The sequence below is a fragment of the Panicum hallii genome, chromosome 4, assembly GCF_002211085.1.
Source record: "Panicum hallii strain FIL2 chromosome 4, PHallii_v3.1, whole genome shotgun sequence".
Classification (NCBI taxonomy): Eukaryota; Viridiplantae; Streptophyta; class Magnoliopsida; order Poales; family Poaceae; genus Panicum; species Panicum hallii.
This window is the reverse complement of record NC_038045.1, coordinates 3,494,434-3,520,514: the sequence shown is the minus strand read 5'-3', so window position 1 is coordinate 3,520,514 and position 26,081 is coordinate 3,494,434. Positions and strand designations below refer to the sequence as shown.

The 26,081-nt window shown below is 45.7% G+C and overlaps 4 protein-coding genes across 4 annotated transcripts; 1 reads left to right on the top strand and 3 right to left on the bottom strand.

The window, feature by feature from the left end:
• Window positions 1-565: 565 nt before the first annotated feature.
• LOC112888557 (ALA-interacting subunit 3-like) lies at window positions 566-4,363 on the top strand. The gene is made up of 8 exons (XM_025954790.1): window positions 566-959; window positions 1,693-1,751; window positions 1,863-1,937; window positions 2,028-2,144; window positions 2,328-2,398; window positions 2,625-2,925; window positions 3,068-3,357; window positions 3,870-4,363. The coding sequence occupies exons 1-8, from the start codon at window positions 869-871 to the stop codon at window positions 3,922-3,924; spliced, it is 1,059 nt and encodes a 352-aa protein (XP_025810575.1). The 5' UTR covers window positions 566-868; the 3' UTR covers window positions 3,925-4,363.
• A 199-nt stretch (window positions 4,364-4,562) lies between these two features.
• LOC112888560 (haloacid dehalogenase-like hydrolase domain-containing protein 3) lies at window positions 4,563-7,331 on the bottom strand. The gene is made up of 5 exons (XM_025954792.1): window positions 7,020-7,331; window positions 6,868-6,912; window positions 5,608-5,903; window positions 5,293-5,499; window positions 4,563-5,178 (listed from the first exon to the last, which is right to left on the bottom strand). Exons 3-5 carry the CDS (start codon window positions 5,863-5,865, stop codon window positions 4,816-4,818), a joined length of 828 nt encoding a protein of 275 aa, XP_025810577.1. The 5' UTR covers window positions 5,866-5,903; window positions 6,868-6,912; window positions 7,020-7,331; the 3' UTR covers window positions 4,563-4,815.
• A 647-nt stretch (window positions 7,332-7,978) lies between these two features.
• LOC112889125 (major pollen allergen Ole e 10-like) lies at window positions 7,979-8,877 on the bottom strand. Its single transcript, XM_025955613.1, has 2 exons — window positions 8,448-8,877; window positions 7,979-8,213 (listed from the first exon to the last, which is right to left on the bottom strand). The coding sequence occupies exons 1-2, from the start codon at window positions 8,875-8,877 to the stop codon at window positions 8,182-8,184; spliced, it is 462 nt and encodes a 153-aa protein (XP_025811398.1). The 3' UTR covers window positions 7,979-8,181.
• A 10,377-nt stretch (window positions 8,878-19,254) lies between these two features.
• On the bottom strand, window positions 19,255-20,654 carry LOC112889123 (protein UNUSUAL FLORAL ORGANS). The gene is made up of 2 exons (XM_025955612.1): window positions 19,945-20,654; window positions 19,255-19,828 (listed from the first exon to the last, which is right to left on the bottom strand). The coding sequence occupies exons 1-2, from the start codon at window positions 20,652-20,654 to the stop codon at window positions 19,255-19,257; spliced, it is 1,284 nt and encodes a 427-aa protein (XP_025811397.1).
• Window positions 20,655-26,081: the final 5,427 nt, after the last annotated feature.

Sequence of the window (26,081 nt, the reverse complement as noted above, 5' to 3'; positions counted from 1 at the left end):
CCAACCCTGGGCCAGATCATCATACCGACAGTGGGCTGATGATGGATTACCGGAGCCCAACTTCGATCCGGCCGCACCACAGCCCAGCCCAGTTTAGGGCAAAAACACGGTTCACCCAAGACATGACTTAGAGATGGTGAAGTCACTTTTTCAGTACTTGATTGTATATCAAATCTTTTAGCGTCAATCAGAACGAAGTGTTTAGTATTCGAGAACCGTTTGAAAATATCCCTTGGGAAACATAGGAGTAAACCCCCAAACACATAGAAACGAAAACATGGCATTCTAGAAAATGAATAAAGCACGTGTCAATATCATCAAATCCAATTAGAATGAAGTATCTAGTATTCGAGAATCTTTTGAAAACACCCCTCCGGAAACATAGAGTAAACCCCAAACACAAAGAAACGAAAAAATGACGTTCTTTGTTTCAAAAAAAAAAGAAAATATGACGTTCTAGAAGAAGAATAGTGCACGCCACTGGGCGGTTCACGGTTGGGCCCCGCTGCCCCCCTGCTGTCGCCGCCGGCTCGACACGAACCCAACCCAGCCCAACCACCTCGCCCAGCGCCTCCCCCCTCGTCCTCCTCGGCTCCTCCCCGAGCCCCCCTGCTGGTCAGAACTCCGAGTCGAATCGCTGCTCCCCCCCAGCTCCCTTTACCTTCGCCAGCAAGCAAGCCGCTAGCATCAAGCTACTAGATCGCGGCGGGGAAGCTCCTCGCCTCCCTTACCGGCCCGCTCCGGCGGGGGAGAAGCGTCATCCCGCTGCAGCCGGGACGCCCAGTTCGCGCCGCCAGACCGGGCGGCGGCTTCCGCGGGGACCGCCCCTTGGCTCCTGGCGCGGCGGGGGGTCGTGGCGGCGGGCGAGATGAGCAGCCACGCGGCCGGGACCAGCAACGGCGGATCCGTGGATGCGGCCGCCGCAGGCGCGGGAAGGAGGAACACCCGGATGCCCAAGTGTGAGATCTCGCGCCGAATCTCCTTAGTGTACGCTTGCCGTCTTCGTGGTTCCCTCGTTTCGTCCGGGCTAAGGCAAGGGGCGGCGAGTTGTCGGCGAGGATATAGGCTGGGGTTGGCGGTATGGTGTTAATTTGGGCCCCTTTGGGTTTGGAAGTGCTGCTAGCTTGTGCTCTCTCTTGGCGTTAAAAATGTAATCGATCTTTGTAGCTGCCATGTTTTTTAAGCGTGGGAGCTTGCTTATCAGTGATCGTAGCTAGTTCAATCCAGGAGAGAAAACATCGGAATAGTTGGCGCATGATGGTTTTATTTGCATAGTGATTATGGCTAGTTCAGTTCAGCAGAAAACAGTCAATCTAGCTACTTCGGTTCATGATGGTTTTATTTGCTTAGTGATTATAGCTAGCTCACTCGGAAGTGAAACTATCAGTCTAGGTTGTGTTATCCATTGTATTCTATTCATCAGTCATCAATCCAGAAGAAAACTTGTCAATACGGTTATAAGTGATGGTATTAGTTCCTTAAAGATACAGTTAGTTTCAAACTTTCAATCCAGAATAAAAGCTTCAAACTAGTTCAGAAATGACGGTATGGTTTGCATGTGTATGGATACTGGGTATGAATGAATCTATGAGTTCAGAAATGGTATGGTCCATTAGACAGATGCCTAGCTTTTCATGTAACTTGCATTTGCAGATTGCAACCCCATTCTTACTCCTAAGTTCTTATGTACAGACTCCAAGTTTACACAGCAGGAGCTGCCAGCTTGTAAGCCAATTCTTACTCCAAAATGGGTAAGTTTTTATCGTTGTGGAGATTATGCCACTGTAGGTTCCTGTGGGTAAGAAAAACTCATATGTCGGAGCAGCTCACAGATGTTTTGATGTTTGACTTGTTTTATGTAGGTTGTCTCGGTGTTCTTTATCGTCGGTGTCATTTTTGTTCCCATCGGTGTTGTTTCACTGCTAGCTGCACGACATGTATGCTGCCTTTTATCTTGCGCCTTATGTTAAGATAGGTATTGTGGGAGTTTCTGTTTTTATTTGTTTATTTATGTTCACTGGTTGCAGGTTGTTGAGATTATTGATCGGTATGATGAGGCATGTGTGCCAGTCAACATGACTGATAACAAGCTTGCTTACATTCAGAATGAAACCATATCCAAAGAATGCATAAGGAATCTAACGGTAATAAGCTTAGGCTTTCCTGGGTACTGATTTGCAGTTTGAAGTATTGGAGCATTGTATGAGCAAAAGTGCAGTTAAATAGATTTTGAAATGTTTATAAAGCTGGAACAAACATGCAGCTGTAAGCATGCATCTTCTAGCACATTTTTCTTTGAAAAATTGATTTAGGCTGTTTCTCTCCAGGTTACGAAGGATATGAAGCAACCAATATTTGTGTATTATGAACTCGATAACTTCTACCAGAACCATAGGAGGTATGATGTTCTTTTGAGATTTCCAGATAATTACTTGAATCTTAGCCTTTTGCATAAATTGGTAGCTATTACATTCCTGATGTTGAAATTCTATATGGTGCTATTGAAATTGAAATGCATGATACATTACAAATTAACTACTACCTTGGATATGGTACTGCCAAATAAAAATAAGAGAATAGCTTTGTATTGGAGACTTGTCTTGCATAACATTTTCCCAATTCAGGTATGTAAAGAGCCGAAATGATGCACAGCTAAGAGATAAGCGTAAAGCTAACCAGACATCTGCTTGTGAACCTGAGAAGACCACGGCTAATGGACAACCAATTGTTCCTTGTGGTCTCATTGCTTGGAGCTTGTTTAATGATACATATAGTTTCACTCGTGGTAATGAGAACTTGACAGTGGACAAGAAAGACATTTCCTGGAAGAGTGATAGGGAGCACAAATTCGGCAAAGATGTCTTTCCAAGCAACTTCCAGAATGGTGCACTTAAAGGTGGAGCAACTCTTGACCCATCAATCCCGGTATGTGAACCCTTGTTTGATACATGTTCTGTCATAGGGGGCTATATATCTGCAGCATCATAATTTCTATATGCTTTCATTAATTTCTTTATCTGGGTATCGGATATCCATCTCAATATGGTCAATTGTGTTTTTGTGACAGTTGAGCGAGCAAGAGGACCTTATCGTTTGGATGAGGACTGCAGCACTTCCTACTTTCAGAAAGTTGTATGGGAGGATATACTTTGACCTCAAGGAGAATGACACGATAACAGTGAGGTTGCGTAACAACTACAATACATATAGCTTCGGCGGCAAGAAAAAGCTGGTCCTATCGACTGCAACTTGGCTCGGAGGGAAGAACGATTTTCTTGGCTTTGCATACCTTATAGTTGGTGGGCTCTGCATTTTCCTGGCATTCGCATTCACCTTGCTGTACTTCATAAAACCAAGGTTAGTAACTTTCAACTCATATCTGCTGCAATCACTTGGAAAATGATAAGATGTGTGCTGGATACACTTGTACGCTTCTAGATTTAGACTGTGAACCCATATTGTGAATGTGATGCTTGCAGTGAAATAATCTGGGCTTAGCCTATCAAGTTTGTAGAAAACTTCTAGGCAGGTATTCTGATTATGTTTAGTGCAGCCCATTCTATCGTAGCATCTCCTAGCCCAATTAAGGTTGACGTGGCCCTGAGGCTTTGGGCTGTATGAGCACAGTTCATGTCATTGTACTTTGGTTCTGTTGTTGAAAGTACTTTCGTCCTTCACACTTCTATTTTGTTCATTGCGGTATCGTGTTTTGGGCATGCACCATGGCCTGGCATGGTTAAGGCTTGTATCATAAGAATGATCTTTGTAGGACTGCTTTATAACTGTTTAGCATCCAGCATTACTTTTAATTGATACCCTGCCCGAATTTCCTTGTAAGTTGCTAATTCGAGTATTGTGGACTTATGCAGGAAACTGGGAGACCACAACTACTTGTCCTGGAACAGACACCCTGCAGGCCGCTAATATGCTTTGGAACCCCACAGCGCGTAAAGTGGCCCAACTACTAGGAAATGTAACTTGTATGAAATGCAATGCCCAAACCAGAAATTGCCGCTGAGCATAAGCAAGTTTGTTCAGGCTATAGAACTTGATGTAAATTGTTTGCAAAGGGATCTACGTGACTACGTTGTTTTCTTTCCTTGTTTCTTGTGTTCTTAGGGCTGCATGTAGCAGTGATCACGAGAATACCTATTGATCCCTAATGCCCTGTTTCGTGGTATGAGTGCTCAAAACGATTCCCTATGTAATATTTCATATTCCGTGTGATGTTCAAATGATGCATGATCCGGCTACTGAATGTTAACCGTGTGTGGTATTCAGGTTAATGATGTAGGTTGATTGTAATATTGATTGTACCAAGTTCTGTACAAATTGATAACTATGTGATGGCCGAATAGATTCAGCCGATTTGTGTCTCAGCTATGACTTATATACTATCTTTCGTTATCATCCAACCTATATCGGAAGTACAAGATGCACCTATCAAAATGCCCTTCTATACTATCTTTCATTATTATTATTTAATTCATATTGGAAGTACAAGATGCAGAAATCAAAATGCCCTTCCACAAATGTTAAGAACCGAAAAATCTCGACACACATGTGAAATCCATTTCCTCTTCTTTATTGATCCACATAGGTGGAAAACGGAGCTCGGAAGTCTTCGTCAGTAGACAGTCATGACACTGATTTGCTAGTCATATTCAGCAATCAGCATAAGCCCCAGTAGGCATTACAACAGCCAGCAGCTCATGCTAATTACACTAGCCAGTAGTCAAGAACCATCACCTATCTCCTTCCACCAGCAGGATCTTCAGTTCACAACCGGCGCGTAAAAAGGAACTCTCTGCGGGCTTAAGCCCCCATCTTTAGCTTTTCAGACATTCTGTTCAGCACTTGAGCTGCTACTGTCTCGTGCTTCTGTTCCTCATTCTGGTTCTTGGTGAGCCACTCTTGAGTGGCAACCAGGTCAGGGAGCACCGTTGCGCCAGACTGCCTCCAGCTCTCAGCGTCAGCCGTCTTGAACCGGTCCAGGAGCAGCGCATGCATCCCAACGCTCCTTGCTGGGGTGTAGTCCTTCCGCATGCTGTCACCTATGTGGAGTGCTTCTTCTGGCGCAATGTTTCCTGCCATCTCCAGTGCTATCTTGTAAATTTTTGGATCTGGCTTCTCAACACCAACAATGCCTGAAAACACCCCAAAGTCCCATTCCGAGCCCTAGTTGCAAGACCAAGACATGGACCAGAGTGTCAGGCTACCCCATTATGAACAATGAGAACAAATTATTACAGAAGCGTGTAATAGTGTCATGTAATCCAGCGGATATTGCACCTGATTCAACCCTAAGGCTGGCAAGATTACATCTTTGTAGCGGTACTCTGCATTGCTGACTATCCCAACTGTGAGTCCCTTCTCCCGAGCCCACCTCAGGAAGGGATGCGCATCAGGAAATGCTGAGTATGGCGCAGAGGAGCCAAAAGCAGAATAAATACGTCTGAAGATTTTCTCAAATGTCTCCTCATCATAATCATAGCCAGCCTGCAGATCAAAATAGATTATAGAGCAACTGAATCACTAAGCCCTCTCAACATAAAAAAAGAGACACCACTAGCCCTGACAAGCTCCATATTTATAAAATGGTTTTACCTTAACGAACGAATTCTTAACACATGTCCTCCACCATTCAATGTTCGGCATCTTTGCTGCAAATCCAAAGCATGGGTACTGTCTTGCCATCTCAGTGTATGCAACCTTGAAGCCCTCATGCACGCGGTTATAGTCAGGACATGGCATCCCAGCTGACTTAGCTGCCATACAGTAGTAATCCCCAAGATGTCCTTTGTAAGCGATAAGCGTGCCAGTCACATCCACGGTGATCAAACGTAGCTTTGAAAGGAGAGACATGCTTGATAATGATCTGAACCGAGGCCTTTATATAGAATCTATCAGCAGAGTCAGATATTGAAAATTAGGACGGAACCAACCATTTTTGCAGAATCAGCAAACCAGGCGTTATAAAATATGGCATGCATTAAACATCTACAGAATTACTTTTTATATATAGCTGAATGCCTGAGCTCATATATCATAGGCATCAAAGGCGACAGCATCATAAGCTGAATCTTTTGCACTCAGAAATTAACTTGCAATGAAATAATCCTTCCTCCCTTCCTTCCAACTAATGCCCAAGATATTTTTTCCATATTCAGCTAATGCCTTTTGCAGCGGATGGAACATGGAATTTAAGTCAAAGGGGCAATCCGCTACAATACAGAAATGAACGTTGCTAAAGATGAAGTAAATCAATGACACAGATCTATCAGCTGGAACGGCAAGAAGTATAACACATTATAAAAAGAAAAACATCTAGAAGCACGACAAAGGGGGAGTAGAATGCAGAGGAGCCATGCTGAGCAATAATATTGACACAATAGTCAATGATGTGGCTTCTAGGATGAATGTACCTACTGGCACGGTGAAGCTCAACGTACATGAAAAATTGTCTCTCTCCATTGGACATGATATGGCGAAACAAATTCAGCAGTGAATGCCGAGCGCATTAGCACAACAACCCTGATCTTAGCAACAAGGCTAGAAGGGACTAAGAATAAACATGCCGTCTCTACCAAAAAAATCCCCCAAGCCCCTTTTAACCCCTTATTCAAGCAAAATCTACCTCCTTAATTATTACAAAACCTCCAGGCCATCTAAGCTACCCTGATTTAGATCATATTCATTTTATTTCGGAAGAAAACTGAGCATTCATCACCGAACTCCAAGAGTCCTAGCTTAATAACAGAACAAAAGCACCGTGCCCCACACATCCAAGCAAATCTTAACCAGCAAATACTGAAAGTAAATAACCCACCAGAAAATGGCAGGAACAGTTCCAAAATGCTCCATTACCTCAAGTAAAGAATCGATGGTTGCACCTCCGGCCGCCAACAATGCCTGCAAGGAACCAAAGAAACACAAGATCCCGTCAGGTAATCAGCAGCAGTTCACCCCGCACCCGCAAGATCCTATCTTTCTGCGCAACAACAAACAAATCAGCTAACCTCCCAGCCACAGCAGCTGTCCCACCGGAAAGGGGGAAATAAAAATCGCGGCTTTGGGGCCTGAGATTTCAAGAAATCAGCGGGACCAGCGGACTCCAAAGATCGCAGAGATCGATCCTTCGCTTTCGTTGCCCTATGAGTTCCAGGCTTTGGTTCGAGAGGTGGGATTCTGCTTGGTTTTTCGGGTGGTATAAGTACTGGAAGAGGGGAGTGGAAACCTCAAATCTGTGGAATTGGGATAGGATACCGGCGGTGATGGTCCACGGTTTTGGTTCATCAGATTTCAAGCATACTTTATTAGGACTTGGGCAGAAAGCAGGTACGCGTGTCCTGTTGTACTAGGCGAGATGAAAAGTTTCAAATTTGGAAGGGATCGGTGTACCATGTCAGCAATAGACCTAACACCGTTTGGATCCATGTCGCCCGGTCTAGCATTTAGCATCAGCAGCAGTAGCAGATTTTTATTTGGGGATTGTGACGTGATGTATTTTCTTTTTGGCCAAGTGTTGCTCGGCCCATTTGGCAGAGATTCTCCATTTCTATCTGAAAAGCCTTCCCAAATGGACGGTTTGATTTCTGAATCTCGCGAGAAAACAAAACAAAAGAATCATTCCCATATTTTAAAAGAGAGCCATCTAAATCGGCGTCTTTTTAGGGAAACACCTCTCCGTTTCTTAGAAACCGAAACATGAATTGAAACTTTGCCAAATATAGCTGAATACCTAGCATGATACAAGCCTCTACTCAATATAACTCAACAAACTAGTAAAATTATTAGCTAGAAACATTCACTAATCTTAAATCGATAGTATTTTTAGTAAGAACCTACTTAAAAAAATACGAAATACGATTATTTTATAACAGTGGATCTTCTGGGATGCAAGAAAACAACATTGGTTCCAAGGAAAAATTCCCGATTCATGCATTGTTTTTGGCGAACCAAAGTCCAAACAGTGCAATTTTGCCAATCGTACATCAATCCAGTTCCTTTCGTCTTACAAAACAGCACAATTACAAAGCAAACGTTTTTATGCACATGATATTACAGATAGAGGTACACCAACTAATACAAAGAACATGACATCTATGTATTGATGATGCAGGCTAAAGGTGGCGGTTATTTGCACAAGAGTGTAACAAATCTCTGATGAAACCGGTAGATTCACATGTACACGTATCTGCAACCATCATAACCTACAGAAACAGAACAGAGCCTGCATAAATTCTCCAGAAACAATTAAAAGTATATTAGAAAACTGCCAAGGAAAGAAAAAACGGGATCGATTATTCAAATGGGCCCGCGAGACCTGCGGGCCGTAGTAGTGCAGTTCAGGCCCACTTCAATCGCCCTCATTCCTCTTGGGCCCAAATGGTTCACAGGTACGCCCAAACAAATATGAAATTCGCAACGTGCGCGGCGAGGCTTACTGGGGTCTCTGGTGACGAGCATGGCGGCGCCGGCGAAGTCGCAGGTCCCGCCGGCAGCCTTGGTGCGCTGCCAGTAGCTGTTGAAGGCGTAGGACGCGTGCTTCACGAGCGTGGCCGGCAGGTAGCACGGCCCGCCGGGCGCCGCCATGCCGCAGTCCGCGCCCGACCCGCACGCGTAGTCCATCGCCGTCTGCACCACGGCGCTCGCCGCCTTCGGATTCGCCACGCACCACAGCCCCGGCCGCGCCTGCCCAGGAGGGGTGGTCGGGAACGCCACCGGCGGCATGAACGCGGGCGGCGGCGGGCTGCTACTCGGCGGCATGAACGTAGGCGGCGGCGAGCCGGCCGGCGGGGACGCACCGGGCGGGCTGATGCCCGGCGCGATGGACGGCGAGTCGGCCGGCGGGGGTGCGCCGAGCGGGCTCGCCATCGGAGGCAACGGGGCTGGCATGGCAGGTTTTGCGGGGGGAGGGTACAAGCAGTAGGGAGGTGGAGGAACGCCATTGGCTGCACGAGTTGATGGGCCGCCGCCGCCGCCGCCGATCAAGTCTTTGTATGGTGGCAACGTCGGCGAGTTCACGAGGTTGGGCAGCGAGTACTCCACTGTCTCTGACGTTGACGCACCATCCGCCCAATCTATGTGGCCCAAGCATGCATGGTGAGGACAAAGAAAATGATCCAGAAAAATATGCAATTAACAAGATTGAGATGCAATGTACACTTGCAGAGTGGAGCAGTTTGCTGTTACCATATTGCATAAAGATTATGAGCGCTACGATGAAAATGAAGTAGTTCTTGATCATGGTGGTTAGCTCCAAGAGTTTGCCAGAAAATGTGTCCTGCTGCTGACAAGGAAGGATGCATGTGAGCGATGGCTATTATAGAGGGCTGGAAAGTGATGGGGGAACAGATAAACAGTATGAGCCGGGCAGGCAAAGGGGAGACAGCAAGAATTCACCAGCTGCAAATAAAGTTGCATGAGCTTGGATTGTTCCCCGGCCTTTTTCTCCAGGTGAAGTTTTGGCACCTGTGCTTGCGTGGTCAAAGAGAGATTCAAGGGAATACTGGCGAAGTTCAAGGGAAATTGATAAGGAAAAAAAAAAGCTGATCTTGTATGAGCTGTTAGCTGTACCTATCTTTTCCGTTGCTTTGGTTCCACTCCAGCAGAGGCAACTGGCTGATCAGTGCCTTGTTTATGCATACATCCATACTCTCCATACCATATTGTTCATGCGCAGTAAGTTGGGACATATAGATAGGGTTGCAAGTTTTTTTTGGAACCACCAAATGTACTGTGGCTGTAATTCAGTTTTAGCATCGCCCCGTAATGTTTGGTTTGCAACTTTGGACACTACACCAAAACAGCTCAATTTCGTCGGCCAGATGTAATTTCGTCGGCTAGAATCAAGCTGATGAAAATAAATAGTTTATTTCGTCGGCCAACACAGCCTGACGAAATTAGAACTTATTTTCGTCGGCCAGTCAAAGGCCGATGAAAAATGATCCATATTTTTGTCGGCTAGACCCTGGCCGACGAAATAAAAATACTATTTTCGTCGGCCAGTCCTAAGCCGACGAAAATAGAGTAACCCTAAAAGCGCCGTTCGATCGCATCTTATTCTAGGCCCGACCCACACTTGCGTGTTCTCTCCCCCGCGCCTGAGCCACCCGACCCCGCCCCCCGGCGCCGCCGCCACCCCCCACGCTGCGGCCCCCGCCGCCACCCCGCGCCGCCGACCCGCGGCCCCTGCCGCCGCCGCCGCCTCGGGCGCGCTGCCCCCCCTCGCCCCCCCACCCGCAGCCCTCCTCGACCCCCCCCCCCGCGGCCGCCACCACCCCCCACGCCGCGGCCCCCGCTGCCGCCTCGGGCGCGCGGCCCCCCTCGCCCCCCCCCCGCCGCCGCCGCGTCCCACTCCTGCTCCCACGGCCGCACCCGAACCCTAAACCCCGCAAACCCCGCGAATCCCGCCCAAACTGTGGCAGAACCAACCTGAATTATACCGGCTCAAGTACGCGAGTCCTCAATGAAGGGCTACCTCGCACTTCAAACGGTATAAAGCTATTGGTCTGTCGGGTAACGTCCCGATGAACCACCGAACGCAGGATCCAACAAGGTACCTCACACGAAGGTGAGTCCAGAGATATAATGCCAAAATAATTTACACCACAGGCAGTTTATATTACAAAAATGTACAAAATAACATTTGTCCTCACTAAGGAGAATTTATTACAACACAAGTTCAAGTTTCTAGTTAAAGCAGCGGAATTTGAAAAGTAGAGTCGATATACACGGCGTCATTACAGATATTATGCTAGCCCTGGCATAATATCACTCGGCGGGGTTTGTGTTGGCCGGGGACGGATCCCATTCCACGGACCAACCATCAGGCAAAGGGTAAGGCCACGGTGTAATGAACGCTGGCTCATCAGAAGGGTTACCTGAAGTAAATTAACAAAGCAAGGCTGAGTATACTAATACTCAGCAAGACTTACCCGGAATTGGGTATACCTTAGCCCATAACTAGACTCATGACGGCTTTTAGCTTTGGGTAGGGTTTTCAGCTGAAAAGCAATAAAGAGTAGATCCTTATTTTCAATTATTAACTTTCAGATTCTAGTTGATTAACCATTCTAGGTAAGCACCTATAACTATTCAAACATGGTAGAATCTTTACTCAAAACATCATCTTTGATAATCACATAATTGCTCTTGTTACTCTATGTGATAAAGGGGATAAGCAGTCTCATACATCGTGAGAGGCGGACGATTCTGAATCGAGATTCAACCCTTGCAAGGTAAACCTAACTCACACGCTTGGAATACCACAGGTTAATTCCGAAGCAACCGTTTGCCTTTCATTCCGACTCGTGGATCAGGGCCACCACAAGCGACTGCAGGTCATACGCACTACAAAAGTGCAGGACGTACGTCTGTAGCGCGACTACAAAACCCGTACTCCTGGTTGCCCAGCAACACATATGCCTACACGTCGAACAAAGTAACCAAAAGAAGCAAATACATGTGGTGGGGGGTATGTCCACTCCTCGGGCCGATCGGTTACTAGGCTTACCGCTTACCATATTTCACGGCATGTGGTTAGTACTTTCAAACGCTTAACCACCGCTACCACACACTGCGACCTTATCAATTCATCAACTCAGACGGGGTATCATCTCAACCATGATACCTCATAAAATTCCCGTCCGGCATCCTTATAGTGATAGCAGGAATGTAAACATTACAATTCCTATATCGCGCGGGTGACAGGAAATCACTCGACTTCTACCGGTCCTATGAGCAGAGCAGCTAGTCGGACTCCAGTTCTAGTGTTCATTACATTGGTTCCTAGAGTGATGCAACTAAGTTTCCAAACAACTCCTAAGAACCTAATGCATAAAGAGATATATATATAAGTAATATAAGTTGCAGTGTAATAAGGTAGGGGTTATGTCCGGGGCTTGCCTTCGCTGGTAGGATTGGGGTTAGTCAAACTATTTTCTTCCGAACCTTGGTTCGGGGCTTCAGAGAAATCCGCGACGAGAGTCCCGGGGTCTTCAGAATAACCTTCTTCTTGTTCCGGGATCAGCTGATAATCCCCGTCAGCGAGCGTGGTCGAATCTATATGAGATGCAAAATTACAAGTTATGGGATGCTCTTACTTTTATTTTACTTCCCGATAAAGTTGCGATCCAATATAAATACCATTTTATTTTGATACATCTCCTAATTACCCTGTACTGGGCAGTCATTTATTGAGTATTCGTTATTTTATCTAAATTCTTTAGACAACGGGGTTGATTACATTAATTAATTAATTAGTAGCATGGAACAACAAGTGAGGTGGTTTTTAATATTTATATTAAAAAGCTTTACAAATTGACCTCACAATTTATATGAACTTTAAATTACTATTACCAATATTTTATATCTTAATGAGTTAACATTTAATTCTTAGTTGAAAATTTAATAATATGTTGCACTAATACAAAACAGAACATTAATATATTTTTCATGATTTTTGAATATATGAAAGTGTGTTTATTAATTATATTATGTAAACTACACTTTATTTCTAACAAAATCCATACAATAAGAAAATATTATTAGAGTACAAGATTAATTATTTTCCTTCAATTTTACATGTTAAAAGAAAATTATTAACACTGGTTTTACTAATTTATCATTTTTCTATGAATTACTATGTAATTCTTAAGCCTACAAGCAATTAACTTTGATATTTAAATTAGGTCATCAAACATTCAAAAACTGAAGTTGACTCTTAAAGAAAAGTTACAGATCCTTGTCTAAAGTTTCTAACAAAATTTAGTTTACTATTTTATGAATTTTCTTCGAAGAGATATGGCATTTCTAAGTTGACAGCCAAAATTACATAAGTAAGTCCCTGGGTACTATTCCTCTGAGTCTATAGCTTTACACTTAACCCCCCGGATTTCTTTTCCTTCTAACCCGAGGTCCCTGGGCTGGGAACCGAGCAGAGCAGAGCGGTGACGGCCGTGTTCCGGCGACGGTGGTCGCCGGCGGCGAGGTCCAAGGGCAGGAATCGGGTCAGGAGCTTACTGTGGTCTTGTTGGGCTACGTGTCGTGGACGGGGATGGCCGGAACAGTGGGATTCGACTTGAACCCGAGGTGACGGCGGAGGGGTCGACGGCGACAAGGGTGCTCCGGCGATGAACGTGGGCCAAGATCCTGCGCACGAGAACCAGTGAGTCGTGAGGAACGTGCACGTGTCAACAATTGGATGAATTCATGCAAGATTGAGGGAGTTCGACGGAGACCGAGGCGGCGGCGGCGAGGAAGATCGCCGGCGAGCGTCGGGAAAGCTCTGTGGTGCACCAGAGGATCAATGGATGGGTCCTATAGCTTCAGGGCGATGATGTGGTGCTGTCTAGGGTGATGTAGTGGCTCGGGATTGCTTGAGGGGTGCTGCCCACGGTGAGGCCGAGGGCGGCGGCGGATGGTGCTCATCGGCGACGAGTTTGCAATGGAAATTGGAGGGCCACAAGTGGTCGAGGAGCACTAGTGGACTACGGAAGAGCTTGTGCAAGTGTTGGCTCGGGCGGAGGTGGTCCGGTGTGGGCTGCCCACGGGCGGGTGGTGCGCGGCCGGAGAGGAAGGGGACAGCGGCGGCGGAGTGCAGCTCGAGTACTGGAAATTGGACGCTGGGGTTAGCAAAACAGCAGGCGGGTGTGGGTGTGGTGCTGCTGCGCGCGAGGGAGAGGGAATTAAGGCACCGGGGTGGCCTGTCCACGGCGACCAGGAGGTGGCGGCCGGCGGCAGCCTCGGGTTACCGTGGCGCGCGCGCGTGAGGCCAGGAGGGGAGAGGAAAGAAGTCGAGACTGGGAGGGGACGACGCGTGGAAGAGTTCTGCAGCTGGAGGTGGCGCTCGGGGCACGGCATCGGCGGCGAGCGGCGGTGGCAGGAGCGGCGCAGAAGGGGGAAGCGGCGCGGCCAGAGGAGGAAGAAGCAGAGGGATGTCAGGAGGACTTGTTCGAAATTTCCAAAGAGTTCAGGGACCCCTTTGTAAACTAAAATTTTCCCACTGCTACAAAAGTCAAATGGAAAAGTGCTCTACATGAAAGTTGTAGAGAATTTCAAATCCTACAAGATGTTTTTAAGGTTCAAGTTCAAAATCTCAAAGAATATAGTTTTATTTTAAATTTTTGAGCACCCTTCAAATTATAAACTTTGTTTTGTAATTCAACATAATGCTTTAATGCTTAGGGTCTTTTTGCAAGTTTTCCTGCAGTAATCATTACTAGTTCTTTTTACACTTTAGTCCTTAGGTAAAACTAAGTTTTACTTTTATCTTTTCACCATTTCACATGTAAGTCCTCTTATGTTTGTATTAATTACACAAAGGTCCTTAATTTCATATAAAGCTTATTTCCCTTTGTGTTTATTTAACCTTTGCTCTTTTCTTTTCTATAGCCATCTGAAATTTAACATTTGAGAACATTTTCACACACTTGCACATGAGAATTTATAAACTTATAATTTACAAATATACCCTTATGCTTTGTATAAGTTGTATACACTAAATCCTGCTTACATATATTATACCCAAACTTAACATCTAGTTTGTCTATCTACCTGGATATCACACAAACCTTAAACCTCGTGAGCCCCGGGAGTTGCCTCAGCCATGCCGAAGGTCTTTGGCACCGGTGTCTACGAGTTCCGCATCCCCGCGCGGCGGAGTACCCTCTCCCCGCGGACGCCGCCCCCGCCACGACCGCGGCGCCCGACAAGGTCCCCGCGTCCACCGGCGGCGCCTCCATCACGCTCCTCGACATCCAGCGGGCCCGCCTTACCCGCGTCGCCGCCGAGCACTGGGGCACGCCCGCCGCCACCTCGGCCTTCGATGCGGACCTCGTCAGGGAGATCTACACCACAGAGCTCCGGGTCGAGGGCCGCGGCCGGAAGACCGTGTCGCTGCACCGCGTCATGATCCTCGAGGTCAGCCAGTACCTCGAGAACTACCTGTGGCCGCACTTCGACCCGGCAGACGCCTCCTTCGAGCACGTCATGTCCATCATCCTCATGGTTAACGAGAAGGTCAGCCTCTGCTCCGAATTGGGTTGGAGCTCTTGCTGCTAGCTCGGGCGATTTCTAGGGTTTCTGACATGATTTGTACCTTATGTGCAGTTTCGGGAGAATGTGGCGGCGTGGACGTGCTTCCATGACCGTAAGGATGCTTTCAAGGGGTTCCTGTGTCGGGTTCTCAAGCTCAAGGAAGAGGTTTGTGTCGATTTTTCTACTTAATAATTCCTGTTCAACCAACAACCACTGCAGACTTAATGATATGGGCATTGGTAGTCTGGTACCAATTGTGGTGGTGAGTTTGCGATTCCCTAGATGCCTACAGATGTTATTTGTGCTACTGGCATATTTAGCTATGACGTCCTCTCACTCAAATAGCATCATTTGTTCTTTTGGCACGAGCACTAATAAAATACCAAATGCAAACTTGTAGGTGCAAAAGATTCAAGCGTTGACTCCAAATATTGGAGTTGTTTACAGGTACTTTCCTATGCTATTTGTACCTTTTGGTTGCTTTACTGCTCACATCATTTATGGATGCTGAAAGTCTTGCTCTATATGTTTACCTCACATTTCTAAACTTAACAATGTACGAGATCACATGTTGACATGGCTGATCTAGGGTATTAGTGTTAGCTTCATAGCTGTCACATCCACTTTGCACTTTTCTTACTAATGAGATGGTGTAAGATAAACTAGAAAGGAAAAGGACTATAATCCATGATCACAAACTCTCACTGTTAAACTTAAGATGTTATCGGTACCAAAAATTTATGTGTGACTGAAGGTGTATTCATATAAGATTGAATGTATGTCAACACAATGAGTTGCATGAATTCTGCTCTACTTGGATCCAATATTCAGAACAAGTAATGCCAACAATTAAATATGCTTGTACATTCAAGTAACCATTTCTGCAAAAGTTACTTTTAGTAACTCAGCTAATGCTATAGGATCTAATTTGTTTCTTGGTTGCTGAAATCTGAGGTCTAAGAAGCAACATGTTAATATGAATCCTCTTTCATGTATTCCATTTTCGGGCATTTTTTGTTTACTTGTTTCTTGACAAATGTTTTCTTAAAGTAACTTTTCAAAGTTTGAATAATTCAAGATATTTGTAGCTGCTGCTGCAGGCCTGAATTTTGTTAAGGAACCTTTCTGGTGGAGGGGAAGAAAATATTTTTTGTTGCTCTTTGTGGAATGTAGGTAGCATCACAATTTTAGTAACAGCAATGGTTATCATTTTACTTAAAGGCTTATAAATCAACCAAGTGTAATTTATCGGGGTTGGGGTCATAAGGTGCATAATTCGGTGCGCTCATACAAGTTTTCAAGGGATAAATGGATCAGACTTGGGAGGATCATCTGATCGTATGATGGATAACATGATGTTGGTGTCCCAATACATTTTTTATTCTTATACATGTATCCTTCAGCCAACAGTTGAATGTTTGAAGCTGTAAGTTACAAAAAATGCCTTGGTCCGGCCTTTTCAAACAAAGGTTATATTTGAGTTTCCCCTGGAAATGCCCTTAATTTATAAAAAATAAAGGGTCAATGCTGTATATCGTATTCTGTATCTTGTCTACTGGTTTGTGCTTTGTGCATTTTCAGGGAAAGCATGCCTACTTTTGATACACTGAGAATTCCCCTGCATTAACATGTGACTGTAGCTCTTTCTGTTCATATTCCTTGGATGATAGTTTTAATGGAAACGCAAATAAAAAATTATTTTTATTCACCTTGTTACAACATAGAGTAGGTTTTCTTGCACAATCAATGGGTTAGTTTACTTGATCTTTGATGTATCTGATTATTTCAGGGAGCAGTAGGATTGAGAATGAGAATACATGCAGCTGTTTTTTCTAAGCAGGACCCAGTATTTTCGTCGGCCAAGCGACATTTTTTTCGTCGGCCACCTGGGCCGACGAAAATACGTCCATATTTTCGTCGGCCGAATTGGCCGACGAAAATACCATTATTTTCGTCGGCAGCCAATGAAAAAGCTCCTATTTTTGTCGACTTTATTTCGTCGGCCTGTTTTCGTCGGTTGGCCGATAAAAATAGCTATTTTCGTCGGCATTTACCCGCCGACGAAAATATCCTGTTTTCCTGCAGTGGGAAGACCTGGTTGCATGCCGAAAGAATTTCCTGGAAATTTCACTGTTACAAAGCTAGTCTTCTCCCCTCAACCGGACTCGTGGACAGTTGGAATAAACAATCGTCAATTCTAGTTTGCGGGAAGCCCTCGTGGCAATCGTACACCTATCGACACATTAGTAAATTTCGAAAGGTACAGTCTACTGATAAGTGAAGTGAAAAGAAAACTCTAGCTACGCAGCAGTGCTAGGCTGGTAGCCATGCTAGGGGTCGTCTGCTTTGTCTCTGCTCAGGCCAGGCCTGCAGGCTGCAGGCTGCAGCGCTCGGTGCAGGCGAGGCGACCCCTGCTGCGCACACGTACTGCTCCATCGATCTATCTCTCGCGCGAACAAAAGAATCTAGCTCTGGCTGGGAGGGCGCGGCAGCAAACCGGGCGGCCGGGAGGGATTTCCGTGGGCACTGGCAGGCTGTGTGATCCGGCCGAGCATGCCGTACTGCTCCACCTGCACACGCTACAGTACTAAACTCATGTGCATTTCCCATAAGAGATTCCTCCGTTCTACTGTACATTGCCAAAAATAGTCCCACTGTACACATGCAGTTCCATGTATCATCCCGGCCTGATCTTTGTTGCATATGCTTTTCAGAGGTTTTCAAGATAATAAAGGTAGATATATGCTAGTTGCCTTGGGACACATGAAATGATTTTCTTGAGACAACTGCATATGAAGATTTGCTGGGGGAAGTTTCTGAATATTCTGATACAGCTGATGAAAAGAAGCTCAAAGCATGGTTTTCTGAAACTAAAAGAGCAACTCGGAGTTGCTTCAAATAAACCTTCAGATGCTTTTTAGCGGACCTTTATATATAGCAATGAGGAAAACTAGCTAGGGAGATGAGATGCTGGTCGGATTGCAGGTATTCCCATCTCCAGACTGTTACACGTGTTTGGTTTTAGGAGTGAATGGAACGATCTATCTCCACCTCATTATATTTTCCATAAGCATACAGATTTATATATCTAGTGTAAGAAATGAGAAATCCTGTCAGCTCATGATGGGAGATGCTCCCAAGGTGGACGGATAGTATCTGTTTTAAAACCTAACTCATCAGAATTAATCTAGCCAGCTGAATTTCTAATCACTTGATCATCTCCAACTTCAAAGCCACTCAGCAGATTCATAGTCTACTGATTTGAAAGCCAATACACATAGTTCTTTTGGGGTAAAAGATAAGTGTTTTGTCTTCGAGCAAGCACAAAATATTGTTACTGAATTCTATGAAAAGGGCTTCTGCGACGTGATCTAACTAACTAATCTCAGCGTCTTGCCATGGCATTGACACCTGATGCTATATGCCATGGGACCGGCCAATGGTTTGGGGAATGCATTTCAAGAACAGCATAGCTTTTTAGCTAGTAGTATGCATATCTTATGAATGATCCTTCACATCTTTCAGAACGACATTATCAGCAAACATGTATAGACTTCGTCAGGATGATATCATGACAAGAAGAACAACATAGCTTCCAAGCTAGCTAAGTAGTATGCTGTGCATATCTTATGAATGAATCTTCACATCTTTCAGAACGATATTATCAGAAAACATGTATATATAGACTTCGTCAGATGATCTCATGACAAGAACAGCATAGCTGAGACCAGCTCACGACAAGACACAGAAAATACGCACATGATCGAAGGAGGCTAGCTCCAGCAGACCACATCACCACAAGCTAGTTCATTGGCCACAGAACGAAACCACTTCCAAGCCAGAGTCTGGACTCTGGAGATAAGACTTCACTCTAGTAGAAAGGTCCATTTTAGATTGCAAACACTTTTGCAGTAAGCAAATTGCAAATATAAAAATACTACTAATTCTCATACATAAATCATGAAATAGCGCTCAGTTACCACCAACGAGGAACATCGATCAAAACATGCATGGAACACCTCGCTGCTAAGCTTACCAGTTACTAGCACGCTCTAGGAGAATTGCATCTGATCTGAGGATGCAGCAGAGGCTTGATGATTTCCATCTGATCTGAGGATGCAGTGGCCTGATGATGATTTCCATTATCTAGAGAATGCATATGGTGCCATTGATCAAGCCATGCAGCCACACACGCAGGCTAGGAGCACCGAGCTAGCCCTGCATTCCATGCAAGGCCGCCGGGGCCGTGGCGTCGAGGAGGCCGATGGCCGGCGTCGCCAGGCGGGGCTCGTAGGCGAACACCCTGAACCCCGCGCCGATGCCGATCCCCCCGACGTACGGGTACGGGCACGGCGGCGCCCACCGCCACTCGTCGTGGCGCGAGTCGAACACGAGCACGGGGCTCGCGGGCCCGCGGGGCGCCAGCACCACGAAGTCGCCGTGCGCCGCGCACTCGAACCCGCGCCCGGCCTCGGCCGCCGCGAACTGCGCGTGCACGTCGGGCGGCATCCGCGCCACCTCGGTCCACGCGCCGCCGCCGCCCGCCGCTCCCCCGTGATGACCGCCGCGCAGCGTCCAGACGCGCACGCTCCGTGGCACGCTGAGGCGGCTCTTCTCGACGGCCGCGACCAGCGCCACCCTCGCCTCGCGCTCCCTCCCGCCACCGAGCTCCACGAGCGCCGGCGACCGCAGGAACCTCCTCATCGGCGGCTGCACCTTGCTCCACTCGTTGGCCGCCACGTCGAACACAAGCACCGCGAACGGCGACGAGCTCATGCAGTAGAACCTGCAGCAACCACCAGTTGAACTTGCATGCGATCAGTTCATGTCGTGCGCAGGTGTGTGCCCATGTGTATGAGTGGACAAATTGATAGCACATCACATGTGCGCTTCGGGATCTACCTTCCAGAGGCGAAGGCCATGCCGGCGCGGGGGTCAAGGGAGGAGAGGCGGGGTAGGAGGGAGCTCGGGGCCCAGAAGCCGGAGGGCGGGACGGAGGCGGCATCAGCGACGAAGGTGTCGGCGGAGATATTCTTGACCGCGAAGGGGGACACGAGGTCGTCGCCGGCCATGACGGCGATGAAGGAGGTGGGACCGGCGGCGAGGCCCACGGTGGGGGAGAGGCGCGCGTTCGGGCAGAGCGGCAGCGGCGCGAGGAGGCGCGTGATGGGGTTGGCGAGGAGCAGCGTCTTGTGGCCGGACGCGTCCGACAGGAACGCGAGCAGGCCCGCCGACGCGGCCGCCGGGGAGAACGCCTGCCCGGCTCCCGGCGCGGGCAGCGGCAGCGGGAGGCGGGACCAGGAGGGCGCCTGCCTGGTGGGATCGAGGAGGGAGAGGTGCCCCGCGGACGGGACGGCGAAGGCGAAGAAGGGGAGGTGCGGGGAGAGGAGGAGGTGGGAATGGAGGAACGGCGAGGAGTAGAGGAGGCTGTAGAAGCGGCGGCAGGCGGCGCGGAGGCGGAGGAAGGACGGCGTTGGGAGGCACGCCAGCACGCGGTCCACCAGCGGCTGCGGCAGCCGGCGCCACACGCGGGGGTCCATCTCCGCCGTCTCAGACGAGGACGACGACGACGGGAGGAGGCGCGGCAGGTGGTGAGGAGGCTGGTGCATCATGCTGCCCTGCAAAGGTGACTGGATTGGAGTATGCACGTGGGAGATCGATCGAGCTGGGGATCGGAGTGAGAGCTTACTGCAAGCCTGCAGGCGGTGTGAAGCAGTGAAGTAGCTGGAGAGGGCAAAAGGTGGCTGATGATAAGCAAGCAGCAGGAGCAGGGTATGCTGAGGGATTTCATGTGAGCTAGCCCTGCAAAGGTTGCAACTTGCAGCCAAACGGACACGGAAGCTGGTTTTTGGAACGGAATCGCATATGATTGAGAAGAGATCTATCCCAAATCAATCTGAGCAAACCGGGCTTGCACATTCTCTGCTAAATTATGTGGAATTTGTTGGAGGATGTTAGATACTTGTGGGCATGCATGCATGTCTTGTGATAGCTTGGCCGGGTAGGCAGTCATAGGCTTTGCTAGCCTTTGTTGTCCTGTCATTCTATGCATCTACACAATACAGGCATCGTGAAGACGTTGGCAGCAGCAGGGCAGACGGCAGAGGCTGATGAGCAAGCAATCTGGACGTTTGAATTCATTCATGTGTTGCTGAAATCCAGGACACGATTGCACGAACAACACGCCTATATAGTCAAATCATAAATTAATTAGGGCATATTTATTGTAATTGTTAAATTATAGATTAATTAGATTTAATAGATTGGTATCGCAAATTAGCCTCCATCAGTTAGTTTTATAATTAATCTATATTTAATATTCTAATTAATAATCAAATATTTGATAGGGCATAAGCTAAAATTTAGCTATAGGATCTGCATACGATGATCTCAAGATCAGTAACCTACCCTACTATACCAAGCAGAAATGTGCAGACGCGAGGTATTGTACTGTGATCTATACACATATTTTTTTAACACCATTAATCATGAACTGACGTCTAAAACCCACACACTAAATGTCTTATTTGTGGGTTTAGGAGATCAGTTTCTTTTTCCCCGATGAAGAGATCTATGGTATCAGTTGATAATCATCGGGCTTGCCTGCACAAATTTATGATAGGAGAAAATTTACTCGATACCATTAAAAATTAGGGAAAAAGTACGGTTTACAACCTCAATTTTCCACCTTCAACTATAAAATCGGATAAAAGAGATCATCCAACTGTTAAAATTGGGTAAATTTGATCTTTATGGTGGTTTCGAAGGTGGTTTTATTTTTTTAAATAAATTATAAAAATTATAATTATATTAAAAAATAAAACTAATTCATTTTAAATCAGAAAAATATGAAACTAGTACAATTTTTTATAAAATATAACCTATCTATTATTACTCTATTTGAATCTTATTTATTTAAAAATAATAAGCATAACTACAAATCACCAAATACTATGAAAATAAAAAAGTTGGATCTGAATAACCAAGTAGTAGTGCCACAACACTATTAAAGTTCTCCGTTCCTTGGCTGACACTAGCTAAAAATTAAATTTAAATAACTGACAAGTATAATCCTCTGTACTATTAAAGTTCTTCCGTCCCTTTACTACCACTAGCTATTCGAAACTATCTGTGTTCCCTTGCATGCTATCGCCATCTATTCCTATCGTTCTTTTCGTGGAGATTTTGCTGAATTGAAAATGCATGATGACGATTATGCCACTAGTTGCATTTGTCACCCTTATCTGGAGAGGCGCTTGCTCTGAAAATTTTTGTTGCGTCTACGGTGGACAGCAAGGCTAGCTAGCCAGTACTAGTGTAATGGAAGCGCAGGAGCGTAGTGGCTAGGCCATGCAGGAGCTAGAGCTAGCTCCTCGATCGAGTTGACGTGGAGTAGCCAACACACACAGAAGCATCAGCCTTTCCCTTCCAAAAGGCTGCTCGAGCTGAGACGGAGAAGGTGGGGTGTGAGCTTGTATGTCAAAAGGCCATGGTCGAGGTGACGGGCACACAGCATGGACAGTAGCTAGCCAACCGGCCTGACATGTCGCCGAGGCATCATGCGATCTGTCTGTTGCCACTCCTGCTCTCGCGTCCCTGTCGCGGCGACGGGCGTGGCGTTGCGTCCCCCTGCTGCTTGTCCCGGCGACACCCCGTTTCCATTTCTGCGCAGTGCCAAGCCCTTTCTGAAACGCCCGCCGCGCGCTTGCACACGCCCGGCACCGGCAGCTCTGCTCTAGGCTCTAGCTACGCATCAAGACTTCACGCCACTCCTGGGACAGACGACGGTTCATTCAGTTCATCAGTCATCCGTTCCAGGTCTCGCGGGCCTGAACGCTGAACCTGACACGATAGCTAGCAAGAAAATCGATGGATGGATGGATGTGGGTACAGTTTCGTGCTTGTCATCAGGCGTAAGCTAAGAGAGTAGGAATGTCAGTCCAGAACGATTTAGATCTTCAATTCATCAAAGCTTTATGCATGTGCAAGCATCTACCTTACTGGTAGCTATTCAACCATAACTTTCTTTGGTGTTGAAAATAGAGCAGGACCATACTTCTTCCATTTCTTCTTTTTTAAGACGTTCGCACATTTAAATTTTGTAATCCTGATCAATGGAAGCCTAATAATTAGAAGCAAATTTTGTATTCTTACAAATGTATACTTGAAAATACTTTCATATCATGTCCATTTTATAGAATAAAAAAAATAGAAGAGTAAAATGCATGGCTAGTCCTTAAACTTGTTCGACTGTGTCACTTAGATCCCTGTACTCTCAAATTGCAGATTTGAATACCTAAATTTAGCCAAATTTATCCTAGGGTGTCATTTAGGTCCATGTACGTTTGAAATGCATATTCTACTCCCCAAACTGGGCTTCAAGTGTCATTTAGATCCCTATGCATTTAAAATGCAGTGCCATCTCAATTAAATTGATAAAACTTTTGTTAATAGATATGCATCAACTATCGTAAAATATAATTAATTTAACTGAAGAGTGTATAGGATATTGATAAGTACGATTCCAAAAAATTTGACCATATTTTAATTTGGAATGAATATCTTAATTTGAGAGTCAAAATGATGGTTGGTCTTTATATCCGAAGATCATCCAAACTTAAATAACATTTAACTGCTCTTACCAAATAGCAGCAACTTATGAATACCGTGAAATACGAAACAAAATATTAGGAGAAACTAAAGGGGTAACAAAACGTGTTAGAAAATGAGGCAATAAAATAATTATAGGCTTGAAAGCATAATATTTTATTATATCATGCTTTATTTGTGAGATGACACTGCATTTGAAGAGTACATGTACCCGTATGACACCTGAAGCCAAGTTTAGTGGCTCACATCTGCATTTTGAAAATATATGGACCCAAATGACATCTGAAGCTAAGTTTAGAGAGTCGGATCTGCAATTTGAGAGTATAGAGATCTAAGTGACACAGTGGGATGAGTTTAAGGACCGACCATGCACTTTACTCAAAATAGAATATGATGCAAATTATCCATGTATGTACTACAGTAAAATAGAAGTTTTGATTGAGTAATGACTTTATGTAAGAGCCAAGCCTCTCTTTTGTTTCTAGATTGTTTCCTAGATGCTTAAAAATGGGCACGCCAAGCATATCAGATTTGTGAAATTTCAGTTGACAGCTTAGAATGAAGTGCCGGCAATGGTGAGTGGCAGCTGGGATAGGTTAGGGTTTCAGAGTTTTGGGAGCGCGTCACGGGCAAAAGAAAAAGCGGCGTGGCAGGAAGAAGATGAATGGTTGGATGATCTATTTCACGTGGATGTATTAGAATGGTCAAATAATAATATGTCCGTTTCAGGCATGTGAAAAATGGCATCATTATCTATATATGGGAAAAGTTAGGTTTACACCCTCAAACCATCGCAACAGTTCAACTTTTAACCTTCAACTATGAAACCGGATAACATAGGCCATCCAACTATCGAGACTGTGCAAATTTGACCATTTGGATGGTTTCAAAGGTGGTTTTGTATTTTTTTAAAAAAAATAAAAAAATCTAATTAGATTAAAAAATCAAAACTAATCCATTTTAAATCATAAAAAATATGAAACTAGTATAAATATTTTCTAAAAATGTAACCTATCTATTATTGCTCTACTTGAAACTTCTTTATTAAAAAATAATAGATATAACTATAAGCAACCAAACAACCAAAATAATTTGGATCCGAATAACTGATAAGTAGAGTGTCAATAGATATGTTATATTTTTAGAAAATTTTTGATACCCATTTCGTATTTTTATTTAAAATAAATTACTTATGAATTTTTTAGTTTAAAATTGTATATTTTAATTTTTATAAAATAAAAAATCACCTTTGAAAACACCCAAAGGGTTAAATTGCACGGTTTCGATAGTTGGATGACCTATATTATCCGGTATTATCCGGTTTTATAGTTGAAAATTAAAAATCGAACTTTTACGATAGTTCGAAAATGTAAATTAGACTTTTCTCTCCGTACATACAGCCTTAATTAGATCCGGCAATGCTCATCATTTAGTCCAAAAGAGAGGCTATATATTCACACGTAAATATTTTTAAATTTGTTCAGATCATATACCATCAGCTGTCGCCGTGGGCAGATATTGCCACCAATCGCATTCATCACTAGCTTCGACGTACAAGCATGCGCCGGCCAGCAGTGCATCTCGTCGCCGTAGCTGCAGTTGATCTACGCACCACTAGTCCACCAATAACTACGCTAGCCTAGCTAGCTACCTGCGACAGTATAGCTCCGCAACTCACGCTACAAGAAGATGAGGTTGCTGTACGTATTGCCTTAGCTGCCGGGTGCCGGCTATACTCTCTCTACACTGACACGCCCACGTATACCTAGCTACGACGACGCGCCTCTCTCGCATCCGGATCGATCCCTGGATACAGCCACGCACCCATGATCTCAGTGATCTTTTGCTTGGCCTTCTTTCTCCCCGTTGCAGCGGCTAGCGTTGCACTTGCACGCACGCACGCACAGAGCTGCAGCAGGGAAACGAGAAGGAAGGGAACCTTTTTGTTTGGCTACAAAAGAGGGAGAATCTTGGCAGGGCATTTTTGGTCAGACGGCCCCATGATTTGGACGGACCTGTGGATTGTGCGAGTCCGGCAGGCAATCCTTCCGCCCACGACCATACCTCTCCCGATTCCCCCACCCAGCTCTTGGAGCCTGGGGCTTGTTTGGAGGTGACAGTTTTGCGCGTGCCTTCCGCGTATTCTTGGCAGGGTTGGGCTCATATAGTGGCTTCATTTTAGTAGCAGTAATAGTTACGTTTCTAAATAAGCCGTAATCACTCCAAACGGTACTTTAGATTCTAAAGTTAAGGTTTCTGACTAGAATCTCGAATTCTTTTGCCGACCGCAACTGTGAACCATGTTTTTCTGTCCGAAGTCCGTAGAGGAGGTCCCTACCTATTTTAGTTCTCGGTAATGCTAGCATCAGAACGTCCAGATGCTAAAAAAATCAGATACCCCAAACCAGCACGTTGATGTTGCAGTGGTA